Raw genomic sequence first — 23,262 nt, 5'->3', positions numbered from 1 at the left:
AGATTGGATTAAAAATCTGAAGTTAAGAGGGGGGCATGGGTGGTTCAGTTGGTTAAGCATCTGACTCTGGATTTCAGCTCAGGTCATGACCTCAGAGTCATGAGATCGAGTCCTGTGTTGGGCTCCATGCTCAGCATGGAGTCTGCTAGAGGTTCTCTCCCTCCCCTCTGCCCCTCCCCTCGCTCACACACTCTCTCTCTCTAAAATAAACAAATAAAAACTTTTTAAAAATCTGAACTTACGTTTGATAATAAAATTCTTTTTTTTTTAATTTATTTATTTGAGAGAGACAAAGAGAGAGAGCACAAGCAGGAGGCGAAGGGAGAGGGAGAAAGAATCTTGAGGAGACTCTACCCTGAGCGCAGAGTGCAGAGCCTGGAGTGGGGTTCCATCTCAAGACCCTGAGATCACAACCTGAGCTGAAACCAAGAGTCAGAGGCTTAACCAACCAAGCCACCCAGGCAACCCTTGATGGTACCATTCTTAAAATATCAGAATCTTGTTTGTTACTTTTTGGTGATAATGCATAGATAGCAATTGCCACTGCATATCATGGTGCCACTAAATACTTGGCTCTAATCTTAGAATATGCCAGCTATTTGCAATCTATTATAAGTGAATTGTCTGTAATCTTCTCTTTATCAATCATCAAGTGAAAAGGAATAAAGGACCAGTCAGTAGGGTTGTTGGTGGGGTGAGATAAGGCTTGGCAAGTGTTTTTACTTTACACACACCCTGGCCTTCTTATGCTCAATAATGGGTAGTTTTTATTGCCATTGTTCTACATGTCTCTAAATAGAAGACACAGGGATTATGTTTAGAGAAAGGAAAAGTAGATTTGTAGTCTCCTAAGCATCTTTTTTTTTCACAGCTGAACACATCACTGCCTAGTGATGTGGTGGTTTGTCCATTTCTAGCAGGACTTCTGGATTTGGTCAGAGAATGATGTAGGACATGGTCTGGCTTGGGTTTCCTTACCAAATTTCAATTAAAATGCCAGTGTCCCACCAAGGAGTCTCCTACCCCAAAGCCAACTGCCTGCCATGAACTGCATCTCAATTTTGTCTCCTCCCCAACTTCATCAGGGACATCATGACAGCCATGTATCCTAAGCAACATATGTAAATAACCAAAGTAATTACACACCAGAAAGAGAAGCATACTAGATTCAAATTTGGTGGATCTTTCCTGTTAGAAATATGTTGTCAGAGTTTTGCTTGAACAGCTCCCAGATTACTCCCTTACACGCTTCCTAGTATATATATACGTATATGTGTGTGTGTATATATATATATACATATATATATATATATATATATATATATATACATATATATATATATAGACGCATTCACTATGTGCCAGATTGAAAACCTGAAACATTTAATGGAAGACAGACAAGGGGTATTTCAGCTACCAAAGAGACAGGTGCAAAGGTTCATGAATATTACTTGAGGAGCCATAGTGCATGTAACGTGAAAGTGCCCCCTGCAGGTGTTCCATGTTCAGGCAATTTAATGTCAGGGAAGGCAATGGGGAACATAGGGTGTCATTGAAGAGATAAGAACACCAGCTATTAACCCCAGAAGGCCTTAAAACAGAGGGTCTCCAAGGAAGTGTGAAATTATCACTTAGTGCAGAAGAGGCAACCTTGGTCATACTTTTGTTTAGTTGAGAATGAAGGTACTTTGGTTCTGGGAGGCTCAGAGTCATAGCCTGGGAAAGAGTTCATTGTTTTTCCCAGTCACACAGAAACTTGGACAAATCTGTATTATAATATTATTTTTTTTAAAGATTTTATTTATTCATTTGAGACACAGAGATAGAGAGAGAGAGAGAGAGAGAAAGCATGAGCAGGGAGAGAGGCAGAGGGAGAGGGAGAAGCAGGCTCCTCGCTGAGCCAGGAGCCCGATGTGGGGCTCGATCCCAGGACCCTGGGATCATGACCTGAGCTTAAGGCAGATGCTTAATCATCTGAGCCACCCAGGCGCCCCTGTATTATAATATTCTTAAGACATAATAAGCAAAACATCAGGAGCCAAAGCAGATCTGTTACAATCACTTATACCTCCTATTGCAAAGAAGAATTTATCCCCGTGAACACCCTGCTCAGCCAAGGCATAAAAGAGAGGAATTTCCAGTATTTTTGAGCTAAAAACATGCTTTCTTCCCTTGGTTAAAAGTTCTGGTAGCCGCAATGTGCTTGAAACAGCCTACTGTGGTTGCTGACATTCTCTCAATTTTTCTTTCTTAAATGGTGGCTAATGACTGTGGATCACCTGCATCTAAATAAGCTGGGATGCACAATTCAAATGCATATGTCTGTGCCCTTCCTCCAAATCTATCTATCTAATCAGAATTTTGAGGGGAAGGGGCAATTTAGTCCTGTATTCATTTTTAACTGGCTCCCTAAGAGAGTCTGTTTGCACACAAAGAATATATAAAAGCACATTATGAGCATTACCACTGTTGTGGGTTAATTATCTCTTCAAAAGGCCACCATTAAAGTGTATGGATTTCAGCTAGAAGCTAAGAGTCTGGGGAATGGACTAACATACAGTTATCTGTATTTTTTTCCAACAGGAAATAGTGTCCTGTGGTGGGGAAGGGCATGGGGAAGACATGTTTTATGGGGCTTGTCATAAGCATCCAGAAATCAGACAAAGTGGAACAGTTAAAAGGAGCAGACTTTTAGGGAGCATTTGATCATAGGAGTGACCAGGTTGAAGTAGAAGCATAAAAATGAACGGTAGCTCCAGAGGGAGGATCTTTGCCTGCCATTTTGCTGAGGGCCTATTTGTGTGCATTTATACACATAGGTACATTTGGAGAATTGTGAAAAGGAAATTGAAAGAAGAGAAGGAAGACCACTGACGTGAATTAAGACATGGAATAAATGGATGTATATTTTTTATGAATATAGTTTCAGTTAGGAGTCACTTAGCTACAGCTGATATAAGTTAATTCAAATTTGCCTAAATAAAAGCAATCACTAGTTCACGAATCTGGGAATCTTAGGGATAAACCTTGCTTGGAACAGACCTGATTCCAAAGCTCAAATGATGTCATCGAAACTCAGCCTCCATTCTTTAGTTTCCTAGTGGCTTCCTTCGGTGTGTTAGTTCATTCTCTTTTTTTAGATTCTCTATGTGGAGGCATTTGGAAGCTCCAGGCTTTCTCCCTCCAAGCAATCCTAGACTATAAAAGGAAATTTTTTTCTAGTAGCTTTATGAAAAGCCCTGAAATAGAATCTTATCCAAACGTGCATCATATGCTTGAGAATCAATTTTCCAGGAAAATGAAATATTAATTGGCCAAGCCTGAGTTACCTACTTCTCCTGACTAAGATAGAGGATTTTAGTCTATCCAAACCACTTAGGTTAAGAAACTAGGGCACTTGGTTCACCAAAGAAAAAGTGGAATGCTCTTACCTTAAAGAGAGGTGATAGATTCTGGGCAGGCAAAAACCATAGATATCTACTATATACTTATGTCACTAGGGAAATAATATTTAGTGAATTAGTGTCCCAAATATTTCATTCCAACTTCTCATACATATGCTTTTCTATATTCTTATTTATGAATATAGTAAGTAGCTATCAGGAGTAAATAGTGATATATTTGAATAATAATTAAAGAGTTAACTATACTGGAGCCAGTAAACTATTCTATGGGTACTGTGATAGTGAATACATGGTATAAAGCATTTACTGAGACCCATAGAATTATGCAACACAAAGAGTGAACCCTAATGTAAACTATGGACTTCAGTAATAATGTATCACCTGGCTCATCAGTTATAACAAATGTACCTCAACTAATGCAAGATGTTAGTAATAGGAGAAATTGTTGTCAACATCAGGTCCCTTCCTTGTCTCCATGCAGACCTTCTTTCTTGAGTTTGGTCAAGAAAGAATTCGGAGCCAAACTCTTTTTTTTTTTAATTTTTTATTGTTATGTTAATCACCATACATTACATCATTAGTTTTTGATGTAGTGTTCCATGATTCATTGTTTGTGCACAACACCCAGTGCTCCATGCAGAACGTGCCCTCTTCAATACCCATCACCAGGCTAACCCATCCTCCCACCCCTGTCCCCTCTAGAACCCTCAGTTTGTTTTTCAGAGTCCATCGTCTCTCATGGTTCGTGTCCCCCTCCGATTCCCCCCTTCATTCTTCCCCCTCCTGCTATCTTCTTCTTCTTCTTTTTTTTTTCTTAACATATATTGCATTATTTGTTTCAGAGGTACAGATCTGTGATTCAACAGTCTTGCACAATTCACAGCACTCACCATAGCACATACCCTCCCCATTGTCTATCACTCAGCCACCCCATAGCTCCCACCCCACCCCCCACTCCAGCAACCCTCAGTTTGTTTCCTGAGATTAAGAATTCCTCATATCAGTGAGGTCATATGATACATGTCTTTCTCTGATTGACTTATTTTGCTCAGCATAACACCCTCCAGTTCCATCCACATCGTTGCAAATGGCAAGATCTCATTCCTTTTGATGGCTGCATAATATTCCATTGTGTATATATATACCACATCTTCTTTATCCATTCATCTGTCAATGGACATCTTGGCAGAGCCAAACTCTTAAGTAAGGAAGAATTTATAGCAGTTAAAGAGAAAATACACACTCAAGCAGGCCCAGAGGTGGCAACTGCCCCCAGGGTTAGAGGTTAGGGGTGTCTTTTCTTTTTATGCTTGCATGGTTTATGGGGCAAAGCTAGGAAGGTCTGACTGAGATTGCCTCCAGTCAATCACCTAAGGAACTCCTCCTACGGGTCCTGGGTGGTGTCTGGGGGAGGGGGAGATTGGCCTTATATGGTCCTTGTTGGAACTGTCATAGCAGCCTTCCCCTGGGTGGGCGCAGGGCAGAGGGAGGAGTAAAATCTGCAATGTAAATATATTATAATGAAGCTATAAGTTACTTTAGGACAGCGATTATGGGGAAGGGTGCATGCATGCTCCCTGGGGACTCTTCCAGCTGTTTGTGTTCTTGGGGTGGTTGTAGGTTTCCCTGCTCATACCTAGCTAACTGCACACTAGGTCATTGTGAGCAGGAGAGAAGGGATATAGGGGAACTTTATGTACTTTCTGCTCAATTTTTCCGTAAACCTAAAATTGCTCTAAAAAATAAAGTTTATTAAGTAAAAGATAAACTTACCTGATTATCATCTGGCAGTCCCCTAGAAAACACACCCCATGAGGGCAGGATGGTGTCTACTTTGCATACTATATGTGCTCTACCTACACTATCGATATTGGCACATCATATGGGCTAATACACTCTGATCAGAAACTGTTTGGGTCAGAAATGCTTGAGAATTAAGAATTTTTCTGAGCTTAGAAACAGAATATGGTCCATAAAATATACCCAGTGTTACATAACATCCCCAGCTGAGTCTGGGTCAGTACTCCATAATCAAACACATTTATAATTCTCTAGCAATATTCACACTAAGGCTATATATAGCCTCACATTCCTTTAGGTCAGTTTTTGCCTCAAAATGAGTTGCAGAATATTTGCATTTGTTGAAATTTATCTTTATTTTCATAACTGGAACTTGACGTCAGAATGACCCATGTACTTATATTTAAAGGAGTAATGAATCCATTGTTCCTGAAATGTGTTAGGATTTGGAGTCAGGGTTCAGAGTAGGATATGCTGACCCATTTCCCCTTGTTGTTCTTTGCCACCCCTATGAATGTTTCCTTCAGCAATGCAGATTTTTTTTTTTTCCCCAACAGAGACAACTTCTATCTCCTCACACTTCCCACACCTCACCACCATTTCTAATATCTGGCATTACATACAATTAGGTCTTCATTATGTGTGCCACAATGTATGATGACAACAGCCTATTCTGTTCAGCAGGAAACAAAGAGTAGGAGAAGGGTTCATTTCTCATTTGGACTTTCTTTCACTTTCTGCCTTCAAACATATACCGGCTGTCTGCAGACTTCTCTGTTCCTTCCTGTTTAAAATGCTCATGAAAGGGGGTTAAAAGAAGGAAGGTGGAAGCAAGGACAGATGAAAGAAATATCTTGTCCTTTAAGCAGGCATGTCTGTCTCCTCTCGTGTTTGTTTTGCCTCTGCTCTATTCAACTGAACAAGCAAATGGAACAAAGCAGATCCTTATTCAATAAAAATGCTGTGTGTGGGCTAGTGTCACACACAGGCACTTGTGTGGGGCCTTTGAACATCCCTTGCTATTTATGTTATAAAGACTAACAACACTAAATTGTATTTGTAATGATAGTTTGACAGCTGTCCAGTCATCATTTCTACAATCAATGATACAATTTTGGAGGAATGCTTATATTCTAGAAAACCAGTTAAGAGTATTTCATTTGTTTTTGAATTACCTTAGGTGATTGTCCATACATTTTGTGAGTAATTTTCATCCACTTAGATGCTGCTGACCTTACAGTTTCTTAGCCAAAATGAATCTCCATGATTGTGAGAAAGGCTGGAGGAGAAGACTCCCAGCCAGCACGATAGAGTGGACCCTGTGTGTGTCTTTCTTAGAACACTCTGGTGGCAGAATGAATAATGTTTCTTCCCATTGGGCTTCCCCACTGATGCAAGTGCTGAGAGGGAGAAAGTAAAATACAAACGTGACTCTGGGAGCACACCCAACAAACCAGTTTAGCAGAAGAACTACCCCTTCCTTGTCCCTGGTGAAGTGGCTTTGGTCTGCAATCCAATAAGGCAACATGTTCACACTGATTACAAACATAGCATTGATGCTCTTGAATGGTCAAGGGCTTCACAGGATGCAGAGTAAAAAATACAGCATGACAAAGCCACTTTTGTTTGCATCAGGATGCTTCTGTGCATGTATAATGTAACAAACTATCTAGCTTCCAGATGTGACCCAGATGTAACTCCCATCTAAACCCACAAGCTCATGTTCTGAGCTCACACTCAAACCCTTGTGTTCCCCATTAGGTGTCCTAGAGTCTACTTCCTGAATTGAGATTGTTGCCATTTAAGTGTTTCTGCCTAAGACCAGGTGTTTAATCAAAAGCCTATTTGATGTCATAGGAAGACTGACTATATACCACAGTCCTAGATTCTTGACTGTTGTGGCAGCACTTCATACCTGCCATTAGGATTAAGGGCCTAAACAACCCTCAGGTGCAACACCTGGGAACTCCACAGCAATTACAACTAGAATCGAATCTGGTATTTTTAGTTTTCTAAGATGAAATCAGAGTATTGCATTTTTGTCCTTTCCCAGCAGAGTTGAGTCACTGAGTTTGCAAGAGATGAAAAATATTTCCAGCAGAAGAGAAGTGCATTGACCTAAGGGCTTTGCTAGAGACATGTGGCCTTTTACCCCATCCCACATGGTAGCTACAGAGTGATCTAGCACATAGAACAAAACTCTGCAGGGTTGTTTTTCTTCATCTGTATCCTTAATTGGTTTAGGGCTGAAAGTCATCTGTGCTCGATTCATAACTTAAGGTACTACTTTTCAAACTGTAGAATGCACAATAATGAACAGCAGTGCTGAGCTCTGGTAGTTAAAATCTAGTAGGTCTGGCAGGAGCTCAAAAATCTACCTTTCATCAAGCACCACCAGGTAAGGTGATATTGATGCAGGAGGTTTCTAGACCACACTTGGAGAAATAAGTTTAGGCATAGCTTGATTTTTTTTTTTTTTTTTTTTTTTTGCTAAGTTGCTTTCTATGAAATATTTATCTTGAGATCCTACCAGCTGTCTGATATGGCTCAGGCCTTTAATGCCTTTCCTTCCTTTACTGGCTACCTTTTAGGATTGTTTACAGATGCCCTATTAAAAAAAGATCTACATTTAGCATTAGTGGACTTTTCCAAGCCATCCTACCCACTAGCTTGTTTCTTTATGCATGTTGTCTTTTCCTGACCTTGCGCTTGGAATGGAGATTACACTCTACACTTGCTCCACTGTACTTGATACATGGGCCTCTGCTTTGCTTCCTTGAGTACACGATCACCTGAGATTCAGTCATAGTTTTCTCTTCTCGGTCTCAGAAAAACTCAGGCCACCCCCATCCATTCCCATTTCTTTTCCTAATCTGGCTTCTGGTAGCCTAACTGAGCAGCATTTTGCTTGCCTAGGGGAGAAATTTGGGGAGATGTCAAAATGGGCCCAATTAATTAAAAAAAAAAACAGTAATATCATTGATTTTCCAAAGCTGCAGATGAAATAACTGACACCTAACTGTGGAAAGGTGTTTTATTACTGTATTTCTTAGAGGGTAATTTTATTTTTAGGTAAAAGTCATTTTTGTTTCCATTACAGATACAGTACATTTTTAGTCTGTGACCTGGGAAAACACATTCAAGATTAAATAATCTCTTTAAATCTAAAGTTCTACAATTCTATGCATCTCTTTCAGTACTCCAAACATTTTAAGAGTAGCCCTGACACTACATTTTGTTTCTGGAACATTTACAGGAGGAAGCAAGAAGAAATTGGCTGACAAACATTGATTTTTGTCTCCCCCCAAAAATAGATTTTAAAAAGAAAAGAATCAAATGGGGAAAGGAGTTTGAGAATCATTTGTTAAGAACAGTGTTTTCCAATAACTTTAAGTATTTGATGAACAAAGGGGGAGAAAGTTTAAGGGTAGTCTGACCTTTAACCTAAATAAATTTCTGGTCATGAAATTTCTACTCTTTTCTGAAAACCCAAAGGTTTCCCAGGCTTTGTTGAAACATGAGAGGGAGCTTTCCTAAGTTTAGGTTTTCTCTCTTCTTTTTACAAATATGTGGTTTACTCAGAAACTAGTCCATGAGAATTTCTGTGATATGGAACTTGAGGGAATGCAGGTAGTATTGTAGAAGTAGGCTAGTGACCAACTGGCAGATAGTTTCCAAGCAGAGGGGAACCCAGGAAATCATGATGTACCAGTATTAGCTTCTGCACTAAATCCCCTAGGCTGGGGCTAGGATCAATGATCTGGAATTTGAAAGACTGTATCTGGGCTATTGGCAACCTGGCTCCTCTCTTTTTCTCTTAACCATGATTTTCAAGAATTTCCAGGAGGATGAAAAATAATTGCTTGCTGCTCCCCTGAGAGATCCCTGATAATAATGTGAGTCCATTGCCCTAACTTCTCCAAGCTAAGTGAGTCATTGGGATGATTTTTCACCCTTTTGGGAATCCACAAGTTAAAACATCAATCCGAACATCCTGTCACTTAAATGAGGTTCATTTCTTATAATCAAAGGGTAGTGGTTACAACAAGAATGTAATGTATATCAAGTGAGGGTAAGTTATCGCTATAGGTCAGTGGATTATTGTGTCACCCTGGGGATGCCTTTGCTTTGTCACATCAGTGCCTCTTCTTTGTCACATAGAACCCTTGGGGGGTTCTCACATTTAGCTGCTGGCATTCAACTGTGAGTATTCTAAGGAAATGTTGGCTTAGTTTCAGCGTAAGTCCTGTACCTTTACAAATCCATCCATTTTCTTTTTTTTCTTTTTTTATTATTATGTTAATCACCAAACATTACATCATTAGTTTTTGATGTAGTGTTCCATGATTCATTATTTGCGTATAACACCCAGTGCTCCATGCAGAACGTGCCCTCTTTAATACCCATCACCAGGCTAACCCATCCTCCCACCCAAATTCATCCATTTTCTTTGTGTGAGTTAGTTTTATCGTTTTCTGTTCCTGTCTGCTTGCCTCTCAGCTGTTAGTCCAAACATGTGCTAAAAAGTCCTTCTCTAAATGTTATCAAGCAAAGATAAATTGGTTTGACTTTGCCCAACAGAGAAAGTTTAGGAATGTGTCTAAAGCCGGTGTTGGTTGATGTTCTGCTCTTAGGAAATGGAGAGCTAGGAACAAAAGGATCTGTGTTAGTAGTTTTAAAATTTTAGTGTGCAAAAGAATCACCCAGATTCAATTAGGTTAAAGACAAATTCATGGACCCTGGATTTTTCTGGTGCAGTCAGTCTGGACTGGGATTTAGAAAAATAAGCTCTGTACTTGCTCAATCCTTGCATGATATGATTACAATGCAGGTGGTCAACGGTCTAACTTTGAAACATACTGGCTTATTAAAACCTTGTCCTTTGTCATTTTCTGAGATGCTCCTTTACTTCTCTAGGCTGAAAATCATGGCTACCCCTCTGATTACATAGAACAAGTTACCGTGACAGAGAAAAGGGTGAACTTTATCTTCTAGGCTTTACAAATGGCAAATGCAAAGTGTTTTATATATACCTTCAAGCCTTCAAGACACTTGAAAGTCACTTTGTCACTACTACACAAAGATAGAACAAACTTACTTGATGCCTCCCTCCATGTTTCATCTAAGAATTCATTCTGAGGACTCTGTTTCATCCAGCTTCCTCAAGGTTTGAGAGAAACAAAGCAACCCTTTAACTCTTTTTTTTTTTTTTTTTTTTGGTCAAAAATGTTAGTGTAGTAACTCTAGGCTAAAGTTTTTAAAGTTAGGTTGTCTGTTTTCTACACCTGCATTGCTCAACTTTCTAAAATCTCTCCCTCCATCTTTTTGAAACCAAACAGCTCATGTTTGAAAGGCTGTGGATTTCCTTGGATGAAAACTGAAATACCATTCCCTTTATGCTAATGTTAATTTATAGGCAGCAAGCTTGGTTAACCAAGAGAAAATAAAAACTTTGGATGAAATGTGTTATTTATAGTGAATGCGAAGCATCGTTATTATCAATTCTTGTTACAAAATACACAGAAAAAAATACCATTTTTGTTATTTAAATATGGCATGGATACATTGAGAAATAGTACAGATGTTAATCCACAGCCTCTCAGCTGCATCCTGGATAATCATTATTATGTTTTATTCTTATTTGGAATTACTAGTAATAGACTGTGTATTTCCGTATGAAATTCAAATCAGGGAACACCAATGAATTGAGATGATTGATATTATATATATATACACACACATAATTGTGGAATTGGGACAACAATAGAAATATTTCTCTCTTAGAGAAAAATCCACCAAGTGTGCTGCTGTGTTAGTGATCTTGATGAGTAACATTTGTTACTTAAATAGATATGCCAAAAATTCACATTATTCTTCACATTTGAATTGAGCTAATCCTTGACCACTGTTTAAATTTATTTTGAAACTATCTATATAATTGTTGAAAATCTGAAATGTAAATATCCGGATTTTGAAGTATCTGGCTTTAAACTATGAGTGTTAAAAAAAAATAGATGTTTATGTATTTTCATTCTATGCTTTTGAGTTCTTTGGCAGATCCTGTTTTCTTTGTTTAAGTCTCAATGTGAGATTTTATACATCGAGTAAGGAGAGAGGATGGTGGTGGTAATATAATTCGTGTCATCTTTGAATGCAAATTTCACATGTATGTGCATGTAAGTTCATGGGCAAATATTCAGGGATTCTTTCCCATTCTTAACCAGTATAGAACCACTGACCTAGTCCAATCCTATTATTTTAGAGATGAGAAAATTGAGGGCTAGAGAGACTAAGTGATGGAGAGCTAGGTCATGGATTTAGTAGTTGACCCAAGGCATTGAATCTCAGTTCATGGTTTTTCTGAATTCACATCCTGTTTTTCTTACCACGAGGTCATTGGCTGTCCTTACTCCTCTATAATAAAATAGAATTCTGTTTTGTCATCTTGTCTCCTTACATTTTCTTCTATCCAAGCCTCAACATATGGATGTTTTTAAGCCTGGGTTATAAGCCTCAAAAGAAATTACCTTACTTCCTGTCCTTCACCAAGATTCCCAAACCAGCTTTATTCTTTTTCCTCAGTCCTGATACATCTGCATGAATTTACTCTCATCTTATCACCTATCAACAAAGGCTGGTTATAAAGGTTTTCCAGGATAGCAGTCACAATTCACACTCTTCAAAATAATCACACCTAAGCAGGGAGTGGATTGTCAGCTCCAGGTTGATATTCAGTATTATTTTATATCATAGCCACTGGCCCTTCTCTCTGGAAATTCATCAGGCAATGCCTACGTCAGCTGATTGAATACATTAAAAATTACACACAAATAGAACAAATCCTTATAATGATCTTCTATGTATAAGCTGCTGTACTTGGTATTGGTATCAGAACATACCAAAATGTGTATGATACATCATGCTCTCAAGGAGCTTACTGTCCAAAGCAGGAAAAAGCAAGGTACAGATACACTTGATAGAAAAAGCTAAGTGGCTAGAGGGAGATACAATTGAAGAATCATGTGGCTAAACAAAGAAGATAAAGGTCGAGAAAAACTTTCTAAGATAAAAAAAGAAAAAGAACTTGAACTGGATTTTGAAGAATGAAAATCACTTTCATGGGCATAGGTGGTGAGATGCATTTTGACTAATCTTTATTATGTTGTATACTCTAGAAACATGTACTCTATACTGCTACTTCAAGTTTGGTTTGTGGATTATTCCAGTCTTTAAACTTTATTGATGGGGCGCCTGGATGGCTCAGTCGTTAAGCGTCTGCCTTTGGCTCAGGTCATGATCCCAGGGTCCTGGGATCGAGCCCCACATAGGGCTCCCTGCTCCGCGGGAAGCCTGCTTCTCCCTCTCCCACTCCCCCTGCTTGTGTTCCCTCTCTCGCTGTGTCTCTCTCTGTCAAATAAATAAAATCTTTAAAAAAAAATAAAATAAAATAAATAATAATAAAAAAATAAACTTTATTGCTATTTTGTGGTAAAGTAAGTTTCATACATCTAGTCACTGTTAATTGAGAGAAAGCATTTAGAAACTCATACATCGTTGTATACTCAAGTATCATTGAACTAGCTATAGACTAGTTTGGGTGTTACTGAATTTGTGTGCTGAGTCACAGGGTTCCAGCTGTATGTTATTTACACAAACATACCCTCGTATGGATCCCTAATAGGCTGGGAAAAAAAACAAGCTGGTCATTTACCAGGTAATTTGAGAATCATGACTCTAGGTTGTTCTTTACTTACATAGACAATTTAAGAAACTTTTATACATATTTTAGCAGTACAGAGATGTTTCCCATTATTAATGTATTTATGAAATCATCATTGCTTGTTTCCAATTATATTATCCCATTACAGAGCAGAGAAATTTTTAACTTTGTGACATTAGACGGTCTCCCAGGATGACAGCAGCACAAGAGCTGTAGAAGGCACAAAATGTAAACAAAGTAAAAGGGTGAGCAAAAGGCAGATGGAACAATAAGTAAGAGGAAAGGAAAGGGAATGTCAAGCATTCTGGAAATTGTTAATAAAAATAAGTTGTCAATATGAAATAGGAGAGTCTGTGTCTCCACTTCATTATAATCTATGAAGGATTAGTCTTCAGTGGGAAATTTCACCTAAAGGCTGAAACTAAATCTGTTGTTATTTTTTTTCGTTATTTTTTTGTTGTTGTTATTTTACCACTCTTATTTTCATTTTGTTAGTTGTTCCCTGTTATTGTTCGTATTTGGAAGATGTTCTTCATTTTTGGGCATTATCTCCTCTCATTTCAGATGACTACACACTGCATGGCCCTGTTTTTATTCAAGAACCAAGTCATGTGATGTTCCCTTTGAATTCTGAGGAGAAAAAGGTGAAGCTCAACTGTGAAGTTAAAGGGAATCCAAAACCGCATATCAGGTTCGTTAATTTAAATCATATGTTTCCGTGCATACAAGTCCTGTTATTAAAACTGACAAGTACTTACAGAGTACTAATTACATAAAGATCTTTGAGACACGCATCATAGGATACCCTGAGACACTAAAGAGATCATTGTGTTCATGAAATGTTTAGTGCCCAACTTCTGTTTCTGGCTGTCCTAGGCATTAAATATCCTATTTGACCCCCTCACTGAAAGCCTAACTATTTCTTAACATATTTTTAAATCACTTTTAACAGATGCATCAACAAACTGGTATCATAGTAAGAAGTACTCGGAAGTCAAAAAATAAGTGGGTTGGGAACCCAGAGAAGAAAACTGACCCCCTAAAAGCAGTTTTCACCTTGATGAACTATGTGAACTAGAGCCTTGGGTTTTGTAGCCTAGAGTCAACCAAGAGGAGAGTCTAACATGAGAATACCTCCTAGAATAGACCTGGGACCTAAAGGCTATGTACTTAGAGTGCCTGTAACAAAAAATAAGCTTGCCTCCCCAAAGAATTGTAAAACAAAAGTAATTGCCTATTTCAAACTTTGGTGCTAAGTGGTTTTAATAGAAGATGAGACACAGCTGAAAAAATTAGTAAATTGCCAGGTATATCTGAAGAAATCATTCAAAGGCAGCAGAAATAGAGAAAGAGAAGCAAAGGGAGAGTGAGAGAGGAGGAGGAGGGAGAGAGAGAGGGAGAGAAAGAGAAAGCCAAAAAAAAGAGATTAATAGAAAATGTTTATATGTGTTTAATCAAAGTTCCATAAGGAAAGGCAAGGGAGAATGAGGCAGAGGTAATATTTTAAGAGGAGGTTAAGAATTTTCCAAAGCTAAATAAAAATTCCATGCTATAAGAGTGCCTGGAGGGCTCAGTCAGTGGAACATGCAACACCTTATTTCAGGGTCGTGAGTTCCAGCCCCATGTTGGGTCCACGTACAGATTACCTAAAAATAAAATCTTTTTTAAAAAAAAGTTAAAAAATAAAATAAATTCCAAGCTATATATTTAGGTAGCCAAATGAATTTCAAGGAGTACAAATAAAAATAAAGCCTCATCTACAATTATTATAGTGAAACAACAGAACACCCAGGTTAAAGACACAATCATAAAAATAGTCAAGCTTATAATATAGATAACCTTCAAATAGATGGCAGACCAGCAACTGACTTCTCAATAGTAACAAAAAATCAAGATGGAAGACAGAATCTTTGATATGCTGAGAGAGATTTAACTGTCAAATTTCAATATAGCAGAAATATTTTTTAGGAGAACAAAATAAGTGTGTTCTCAGGCATTCAGAAACTAAAGTTTGACTCGAGCAAGGGTGCCTGGGTGGCTCAGTCAGTTAAGCGTCTGCCTTTGGCTCTGGTTGTGATCCCAGGATCCAGGGATGGAGTCCCACATCGGGCTCCTTGCCAAGGTCCTGAGATCAAACCCTGTGTGGGGCTCCCTCCTCAGAGGGGAGCCTGCTTCTCCCCGCCCCCCCCCCCGCTCCTCTCTCTCTCACTCTCTCAAATAAATAAAGTCCTTTTAAAAAAATAAAATTTGACTCCAGCAGACACACTTACTAAAGAAAATTTTAAAAAGATGTAATTGAAACAAAATAAAAATGATCCCAGGTAAAGTATCTGAGATACAAGAACAAATGATAGTAAAGCAAATGGTGAAGGTTAATATTTCCACATTAAAATCAATTGTAATTATACTAAACAATAAAAATAATAACAATATAGACTGTCTTGTGGAGATAAAGAAAAATTAGAAGTAATGACAATAATAGAAATAAATTTTAAAAAGATATACTGCACAATGGATTCATACACGTGGTTAAAAAAAGTGAAATAAAATTTGACCCCTCCCTGACCACATACACAAAGACCAATTTCAGGTGACTAGAAGGCCTACATGTGACATACACAGTTTTAAAAGAAGATAGGCATACATATCTATGGACTTTGGAGAGAAGGAAATATTTCTCAAATATGACAGAAAAAGCACAAATCAGAAAAGAAAATATTTAACTTCATTAACGTTAAGAACTTCTGTTCAACAGAAATACTGAGATGAGTAAAATTTCAAGCTTCCAACTGGGAGAAGATATTTTTAATACATGTCATTGGCAAAGAAATAATATCCAAAAATATTTTTTAAATCCTCACAAATCAAAAAGTAAAAAACTTTCTTTTAGTATCCTAGTAGAAACATTACCAAAAGACTTGATTAGGTACTTCTAAGAAAAGGAATATCACATATCCATTTAATAGGTAGAAAGATTGTCAGTGTCATTAGTGAGCAGAAATATACAAATTAAAACTAAAATGACACATTCTTGCAAACCTAGCAGATTAGCAGAAATTTAGAAAACTAAATTCAATATAATATAAATAAATATAACCTGGTATGTTCATACAAGGTAACCCCATGCAGTAGTGAAAATGATGAATTACAGCTGCAACATGATGGATCACAGGAACATAATTTTCAGCAAACAAAGCAAGTCACAAAAGACTAGTATAATTCCATATTTATAAAGTTCAAGAGCAGGTAAGATGGAACAGTTGTTTAAGGATACCAACATACTTGATAAAATCATAAAATCAAGGGAAAGAAAAAAGGAAAGTTAGAGATTATAATTAATCATTGAGAAGGGAGTCACTAGAATCAAAGCAGAAATGAAGACTTTAAAAGTAACATTACTTTTCTTAGACACAGATCTTTATTGTCTTGTGATTCTTTATAATGTTAGGGAGGATGAAATTTTCTTCTGTCCAAGATTCTTCTAGCTGGACTAAGAATTAAATTTACACGAGGCAGATTAACAAGAGAAAATCAAATTTAAATTCATATGTATGAGGAATCTACACAGACATGAAATTCCAAAGACAGGCAAAAATATGGTATATATGTCATTCTGAACTAAGGAGAAGGGCGGGGTAGGGGTCTTGGGACTTCAAAGGGAAAGTGTGAAATTCACAGAAAGATAAAAAAGTAAATGTCTGGTGAATGTTTGTTGGGCCACACAGAGACGTGACTCCATATATCTTATAAATATGATTTTGCCTCTATTCACATTTAATGATAAGACTTTAAGCTAATAATATATAATAGGGTGTAAAAACCAAAATAATAGATAACATATGTCATAGCTTAGGGGAGGAAGAGATTGGATCATTAAGGATCCACAGAAGTGGGATATGACCTGAGATATTTAGTTTGTAAATTGGCAGAAGGCAAAGGACATCTGATACAAGTTAAAGGATGGTAGTATTAGTGTAGTAGAAATTATTTTAGAATTTAACTTTTGTGCCCATTCATTCATTCACCAACTATATCATCATTCATTACTCCACCCAGTGTTTTTCAAACTATGAATTCTAGGTGCGTGGAACTGGCTCAGCAATTACCCGCAGTGAGTAATTGTAGAGTTTCTACCCAAGAGTCCACCATAGCAGCTCTCCTTTGAATTGGGGTATGGATTAGGATTCTGAAAAACATGTGGTCCACGAAAGGTATTTGAACCACTATATTAAGCCACTGTATTAAACCGCTCTATTACCGGACATAACCCTAGGTTTTAGGTACTCAAAGATTAATAAACTGCATGTTCAAGTAGTGTGCTTTGGAGCACTGCCGAGAAGTGGTGAAGGTAGCTGCAGTGCTCTTCTGTAAGAATTGTGCTATCAGTGCTGGAAAGGATGTACAAGTTCTAGGGCATCCTGGAGGAAAGTCTACTTCAGGATGCAAGGGGACGATAACAGGGAAAGTTTCATAGAAAAGGAGATACTTAACTGAATCTGGAGGGCAAATGACGTTTTGCTATATGGATATTTTGCCAAAGGAAGTGCATTACTGAAAGAAAGAAAAGAAAGGAAGGAAGGAAGGAAGAAAGAAAAAGAAAGAAAAAGAAAAGAAAGAAAGAAAAAGAAAGGAAGAAAGGAAGGACAGGAAAGAAAGGAAAACCCTCTCTAATGGATATATAATTTATCATTCAAACCAGGACAGTTCTGAGAGTAAAAGGCCACTGTTAATAATTATTCTAGGAGAGCAGGTATAAAACTAGCACTGTCCTGGGCAAACCAGAATGTGCACTTATTCTCCCTAGAATATGTTGAATTCAAGGTTAAATCAGATATTTTAAGATGTGTTATATAGTAAAAGATAAATGCAAGAGGCAAAGGTTCCTACATACATAAATAATGAGTTAAATGGGCCTATTTTTTAGTACAGAGCCAAGTGTAAGTTCAGATGTTAGCCATAAATGAAAACAAATTTTGCAGCAGAATTTGGCAAGTTGCTGCTTCGTTTTCCCCGCCCCCCGGAAACTGTGACCTTTAATTAACATTGCTTTTATAACATTGTGTTTCAAGATACAGGGGCCTGCTTTGTTATTTAAAATAAGCAGTGGAACAGAAACCTATTATGTTTTTAAAGATTGCCTGGAAAAGCTGAGAAGAAAACTTTTAATCAAATGCACCAGCAGTTGGTTGCAGGGTACTGTGTTTTCCTTTATACCTTTGGCAGTTTCTCTGTAACATAATAGCCAGTTGCTACCTAGGAGCTAAAAACTCCCTCTTGTTGAAGGAAAGAGTAAGGGATAGAATGGAGAGAGAGGTATTTTCAAACATCTGTCTGGCTACACTTTTTCAGTGCTCAGGCTGACTTTGAGGAGGACAAACAAGTAGGAGAAATTCAAGGTGAACTCTCCATGGGGATTTTCAGCATTAGGTTTTTCCTCAAACACCACAACTGACCTCTTTTCTTTGTGTTTATTCCCTCAACTGAGCCTTCTCTTTTCATTGTTTCCTGCCCCTCAACTTTGAAAGGATTGACCTAGACCCAGAAAAATTTAAAAAGTGTTGACTTTTGCCAACTTTCCTTGTATTAGAGTTTCTTAAAGACTTGTGACATTACTTATTGCACTCAGCTTCCCTTTCCAGACAGAATGGACGTTCAAGTACTTAGCTGGAGTACTTTTGCTGTGAGGTTTGTGTTCAACTTAGTTTATAAACAACAAATTCCAAGTCACAAAGGTCTTGCCCATTCTTCCATGCAAAAGTTGAGACCATGAACAAAGAAAGAGGGGTTTATTACAACAAATTCTATAGCTAGCTTCCCAGCAAAGTCTGGAAAATTGTACCTCCCAGAACTTCATAGTGTCAGTGTTTAGTTGGGCACAACCTGACTCTCTGGAAAGAGTTGAGTTATGGTTCCCCAAGTGATTCAGAAATCAGTTTATGAGACTAACTAATTTGTCCTGACCCCAGGGAAAATCTCTCTTTGCTCCACATGGGCATTGTCTCTATTACCAGTAGTTAAAAGATGACTCAAACATTGAAAATAAACTGTGATTTTTCAAGAGTGTTCCAGTATGGGATAGGATAAGGAATTCAGTGCAATCCACATTCAGTGGGAATGAACACTGACTGCATTGCAATAAAACTGGGTATAGTGCTTTGTAATCTAGTCTCAACTGCATTTCACAGCAAGCACTTCATTTTCTAAATAATCCCTTTCCCTTTGCTATTTGTATGTAAAAGCAGGCAATAAAATAGATTAAAGGACTTTCTGCAGAGCATTTAGGTTGAGATGACTAGTGTAGACAAACCTACAGAGGTGTTCTCATTATCCCCACAACCACTTTTCTAAAAAGGCTCACATGGTCCATTTCTAAATTCCACATTCTGCTTGCAGCTCACATTATATTACAATTTCCTCTTTGAGTTCTTAGATTTGTCATATTAAATTGCTCTACTATCATTTGAAGTGAGAGTTAAAGCCAAGACGTGATCAGCTCACTCAAAAAAAAAAAAAAAAATGTCCAGGGCAGGCAGTCATTTCTAGAGATTTATGTTCATATAGACCTGCTAAAATAGAACCTGGCTTTCTCCTTTTATTGCTTATTACTTTCATGTCTGTGTCAGAACACAGAATTACTGTCAAGCTTAAAAACAATGTCCGTTTCTAATACCCATCTTCTTATAAACAAACACATAAAGAGCTGTGTCCCATTTTGTGATTTTACCTTTCCTGCCCCTCATGTCTCTACATTTTTACATTTCAAAGACATAGATGTGAACAAACATACACCACCATGCTGTAGTGGGCTAGAATGCTTCATAAACTGTTTATGCTCAAAGCTAAAATATACAGCAGAGAAGTAAAATATTTAGTCAGGTTCCACAGGCATTTATTGAGCGCAAATAAGTGTCAAGGTCTAGACTGCTGAAGGGACAATACAAAAGTGATCTAGGCAAATTATCTACAGTGAAGGCAGAATTCCTACATAATAGAGCAGAGAGAATCCTATAGGAGATTGTGGAAAACTTCGATTAATTTTGACTAGGAATGGGGTGCCTGGGTGGTTCAGTCCTTAAGCGTCTGCCTTTGGCTCAGGTCATGATCCCAGGGTCCTGCGATCAAGCCCCGCATTGGGCTCCCTGCTCAGCAGGAAACCTGCTTCTCCCTCTCCCACTCCCCCTGCTTGTGTTCCCTCTCTCGCTGTGTCTCTCTCTGTCAAATAAATAAATAAAATCTTTAAAAAAAAATTTTTTTTGACTAGGAATATTGAAAAATACTTCATTGGAAGAGGTATGACTTAAAATTGACCTTGAAGTGTGAGAGAGATCTTGACAGAAAGAAAAGGATCATCCTTAAGCTTCTGCTTTTGTGGATACCAAATATCCAAAATCTTGAAACAAACTGTATTGCATTTTTTCATTTAAATCCTTTTACACTGTACACACCAGCCATAGTACTCCAGAATTTATGAGAGGATGCACAATGCGCGTGTATGTACACAAATACATTTTAAATGGCTTTTGTTTTTTACTGATTGAAGGAGATAAAAATGAAAGTCTCTCATTCTTAGTCCTGTTATTGTTTCTTATCAATTTCCTTTGTGCTTCAGTGTTTCCTTATTTTTTGGTCTCCCAATGTGATGAATGGTACTGTGAGACTGTTGATATTTCAGAAGTTTCAACTATGATATTTGTGTAGAATTTGGGAGGGAAGGGGAGAAAAAAATAAGATACATAGCCATTGAATTGTATTAGCTCAAAAGTTCCTAAGTATTCAAAGGAAGACAATTTGGTTAAAATAAGCTCTTTTTGGAATGTTATTGGCTGCAAAAAAAGAGAAAAAAAAGAAAAAAGAAAAAGAAGTAGATCTTGTTAGTAAAGCTTTACTGTTTAAATGCGTGAGTCCCAGTAAAATTTATTTATAGGGCCAAACACTAGAGTCAGATACAATAGATGATTCAAGTAAACAAATAGAACGACAAAACTCTTTGCCTCTGTTACCTAATGGCCTGATCTGCAGTTTACTGGGATGGTTGATTGATGTTTCAGTGCCATTGGCTAAGATCTTCAAAGTGATCCATGGTTAAGACTAGTTTGGTCCCTAAGACAGCTTTAGATCAATAGAGTTCCTCTGCTTTACAGTCTGCCATTTCAGTCATACTAAGGACCAAATCAAAGCAACTCTGCTGCAATTCCATCAAATACTCAGCAATCTACCTGAAAGTGGTGTATTCTGTCATCTGTATAGACCCATTTAAAGAATAACTATAAACTAGGAGGGGGAAAAAAAAAGATTAGCTTCAAACTAGAAAAAGGACTTTTGCTGAGGAGCCCTCTTTGAAGAAAGTTGTACAAGATGCTATGGGGATTAAAAAAAAAAAAAAGTGAAGTGTGTGTAGTATCAGATTAACCACAAAAGGAGGTGTTAAAATTTTAATATCATTGTTTACTGTAAAAGACATCCTCTTTCCATAGCACTTAAGTTGTCACCATTGCTGGGTAGAGCATTTCTTCTTTTTTTTTTTTTTTTTTTTTTGCCACGGTTAAAAAAGTCACAGATGGTATTTCTTGCTATTTATAGTTTTTATATAATTTAGATGATTCAGAAATATTGATTAATATTACAAGGCTTTATCTACTGGCATTTCTATACTATAGGTGGAAATTAAATGGAACAGATGTTGACATTGGTGTGGATTTCCGCTACCGTGTTGTTGAAGGCAGCTTGTTGATCAATAACCCCAATAAAACCCAAGATGCTGGAACGTACCAGTGCATAGCAACAAACTCATTTGGAACAATTGTTAGCAGAGAAGCAAAGCTTCAGTTTGCCTGTAAGTAGCAATTACATCATGCTGCAAATGTTACTTCGAGTTTTTGTGCCATTAAGCCTTTAAAACAGTTTGTTGTGTTTTTTTTTCATATTTATTTATTTTTTAAATTATTATGTTATGTTAATCACCATACATTACATCATTAGTTTTTGATGTAGTGTTCCATGATTCATTGTTTGCGTATAACACCCAGTGCTCCATGCAGTACGTGCCCTCTTTAATACCCATCACCAGGCTAACCCATCCTCCCATGCCCCTCCCCTCTAGAACCCTCAGTTTGTTTCTCAGAGTCCATAGTCTCTCATGGTTCGTCTCCCCCTCTGACTCCCCCCTTCATTCTTCCCCTCCTGCAAACAGTTTTTTTTTAAAAACTAAATAGATTTTAATTTGTTATATGATCTTTACCTTTTTTTTCATATTTGGGTAATATCTTGCTTACAGGATAAATTGTAAATCTAAGTGGAAAGATGTATTCTGCTTTTATAAAGTTGAAGACAGTTTGATTATATGATAGTTTGTTATGGGACTCTCTATACATATATAAATTCACACACACTCAAATTTATACACAAATAAATTTACATACCAAGAAATTATACACATAGACACACACACACATTATAGAGTGTGTATAAGCAAGCAATTGAACTGCCTGTAGTAGTCAATTTGAGAAGTATTTAACCATAAAGCTCAGAGTTGCAAAAAGGGTTGGTAGTCTATTAATCCTATAATTCTCCAGTTTTTTTCTTATTTTATAGATTAGGAAAATTTTTAAAACCACTACAATAACAACAAAAAGTAGAGACAAAGTGTTAACTTCTACAACATACCTTTTATATTTCCAGTTTAGAACATTTAAAAAATAAATTGCCATCTCTTAAGACCATCATCTAATAAAAGTTCATGAGCAATCAAAGAAAGTGGAATTTAGAAATAGCAAGTTGAAAATAAAATCCACAGGCAAGAGCAGTGAGTACACATTTGAGTATAGATGCCTTTGAGAATTGATGTTCAGCTACATTTTTAAGGGTTTATGTATTTGCATATGATTATATATTTCCTTGTGTAAAATCCCAACTCATACAGCAGTGCATTAATGTCAAAGGTTTCATAATTACAAAGTCTGTTGGCAGTAACACTGTAGAATATTCTCATTAACAAAATCCTCTCTGGGAACTCAGCATCAAATATATCTAATATCCAGTGCTTAATCTATTATTGCCATCAGGTGGCATTTTTACTAGTTGAGAAATGAAGTTTCTGAGTATTAGGCATATATAGGATTCCAAGATTATTTTGTTTGTGGATATTTCCTGACAGAATCTGCCAAATATTCTTAGATGTGCAGAATAATAGAAGGATAATATGTCCAATTGAGTGCTATAGAACCGAACTATTTCTCTTGGTTTAATGTAAGTCTAATACCTATACTTATTTTTTAGGAATGACAAGTGAATTTTGTTGGATTCATTTTGAAAAATAATCATGGAATCTTTGATTCTCAG

The 23,262-nt window shown here is 37.3% G+C and overlaps 1 protein-coding gene across 4 annotated transcripts in view; it reads left to right on the top strand.

The window, feature by feature from the left end:
• CNTN4 (contactin 4) overlaps window positions 1-23,262 on the top strand; it is a 913,259-nt gene that overhangs the window by 595,977 nt on the left and 294,020 nt on the right. For all 4 annotated transcript variants that reach the window (XM_078075924.1, XM_078075918.1, XM_078075913.1 and 1 more), the window contains exons 4-5: window positions 13,489-13,615; window positions 21,582-21,757. In XM_078075924.1, coding sequence (XP_077932050.1) covers window positions 13,489-13,615; window positions 21,582-21,757 — 303 coding nt within the window. The remainder of the gene's footprint in view (window positions 1-13,488; window positions 13,616-21,581; window positions 21,758-23,262) is intronic.

This window comes from Halichoerus grypus, chromosome 1 (genome assembly GCF_964656455.1).
Source record: "Halichoerus grypus chromosome 1, mHalGry1.hap1.1, whole genome shotgun sequence".
NCBI lineage: Eukaryota > Metazoa > Chordata > Mammalia > Carnivora > Phocidae > Halichoerus > Halichoerus grypus.
The sequence above is the reverse complement of the archived record's forward strand: the minus strand, read 5'-3'. Positions and strand labels throughout refer to the sequence as shown.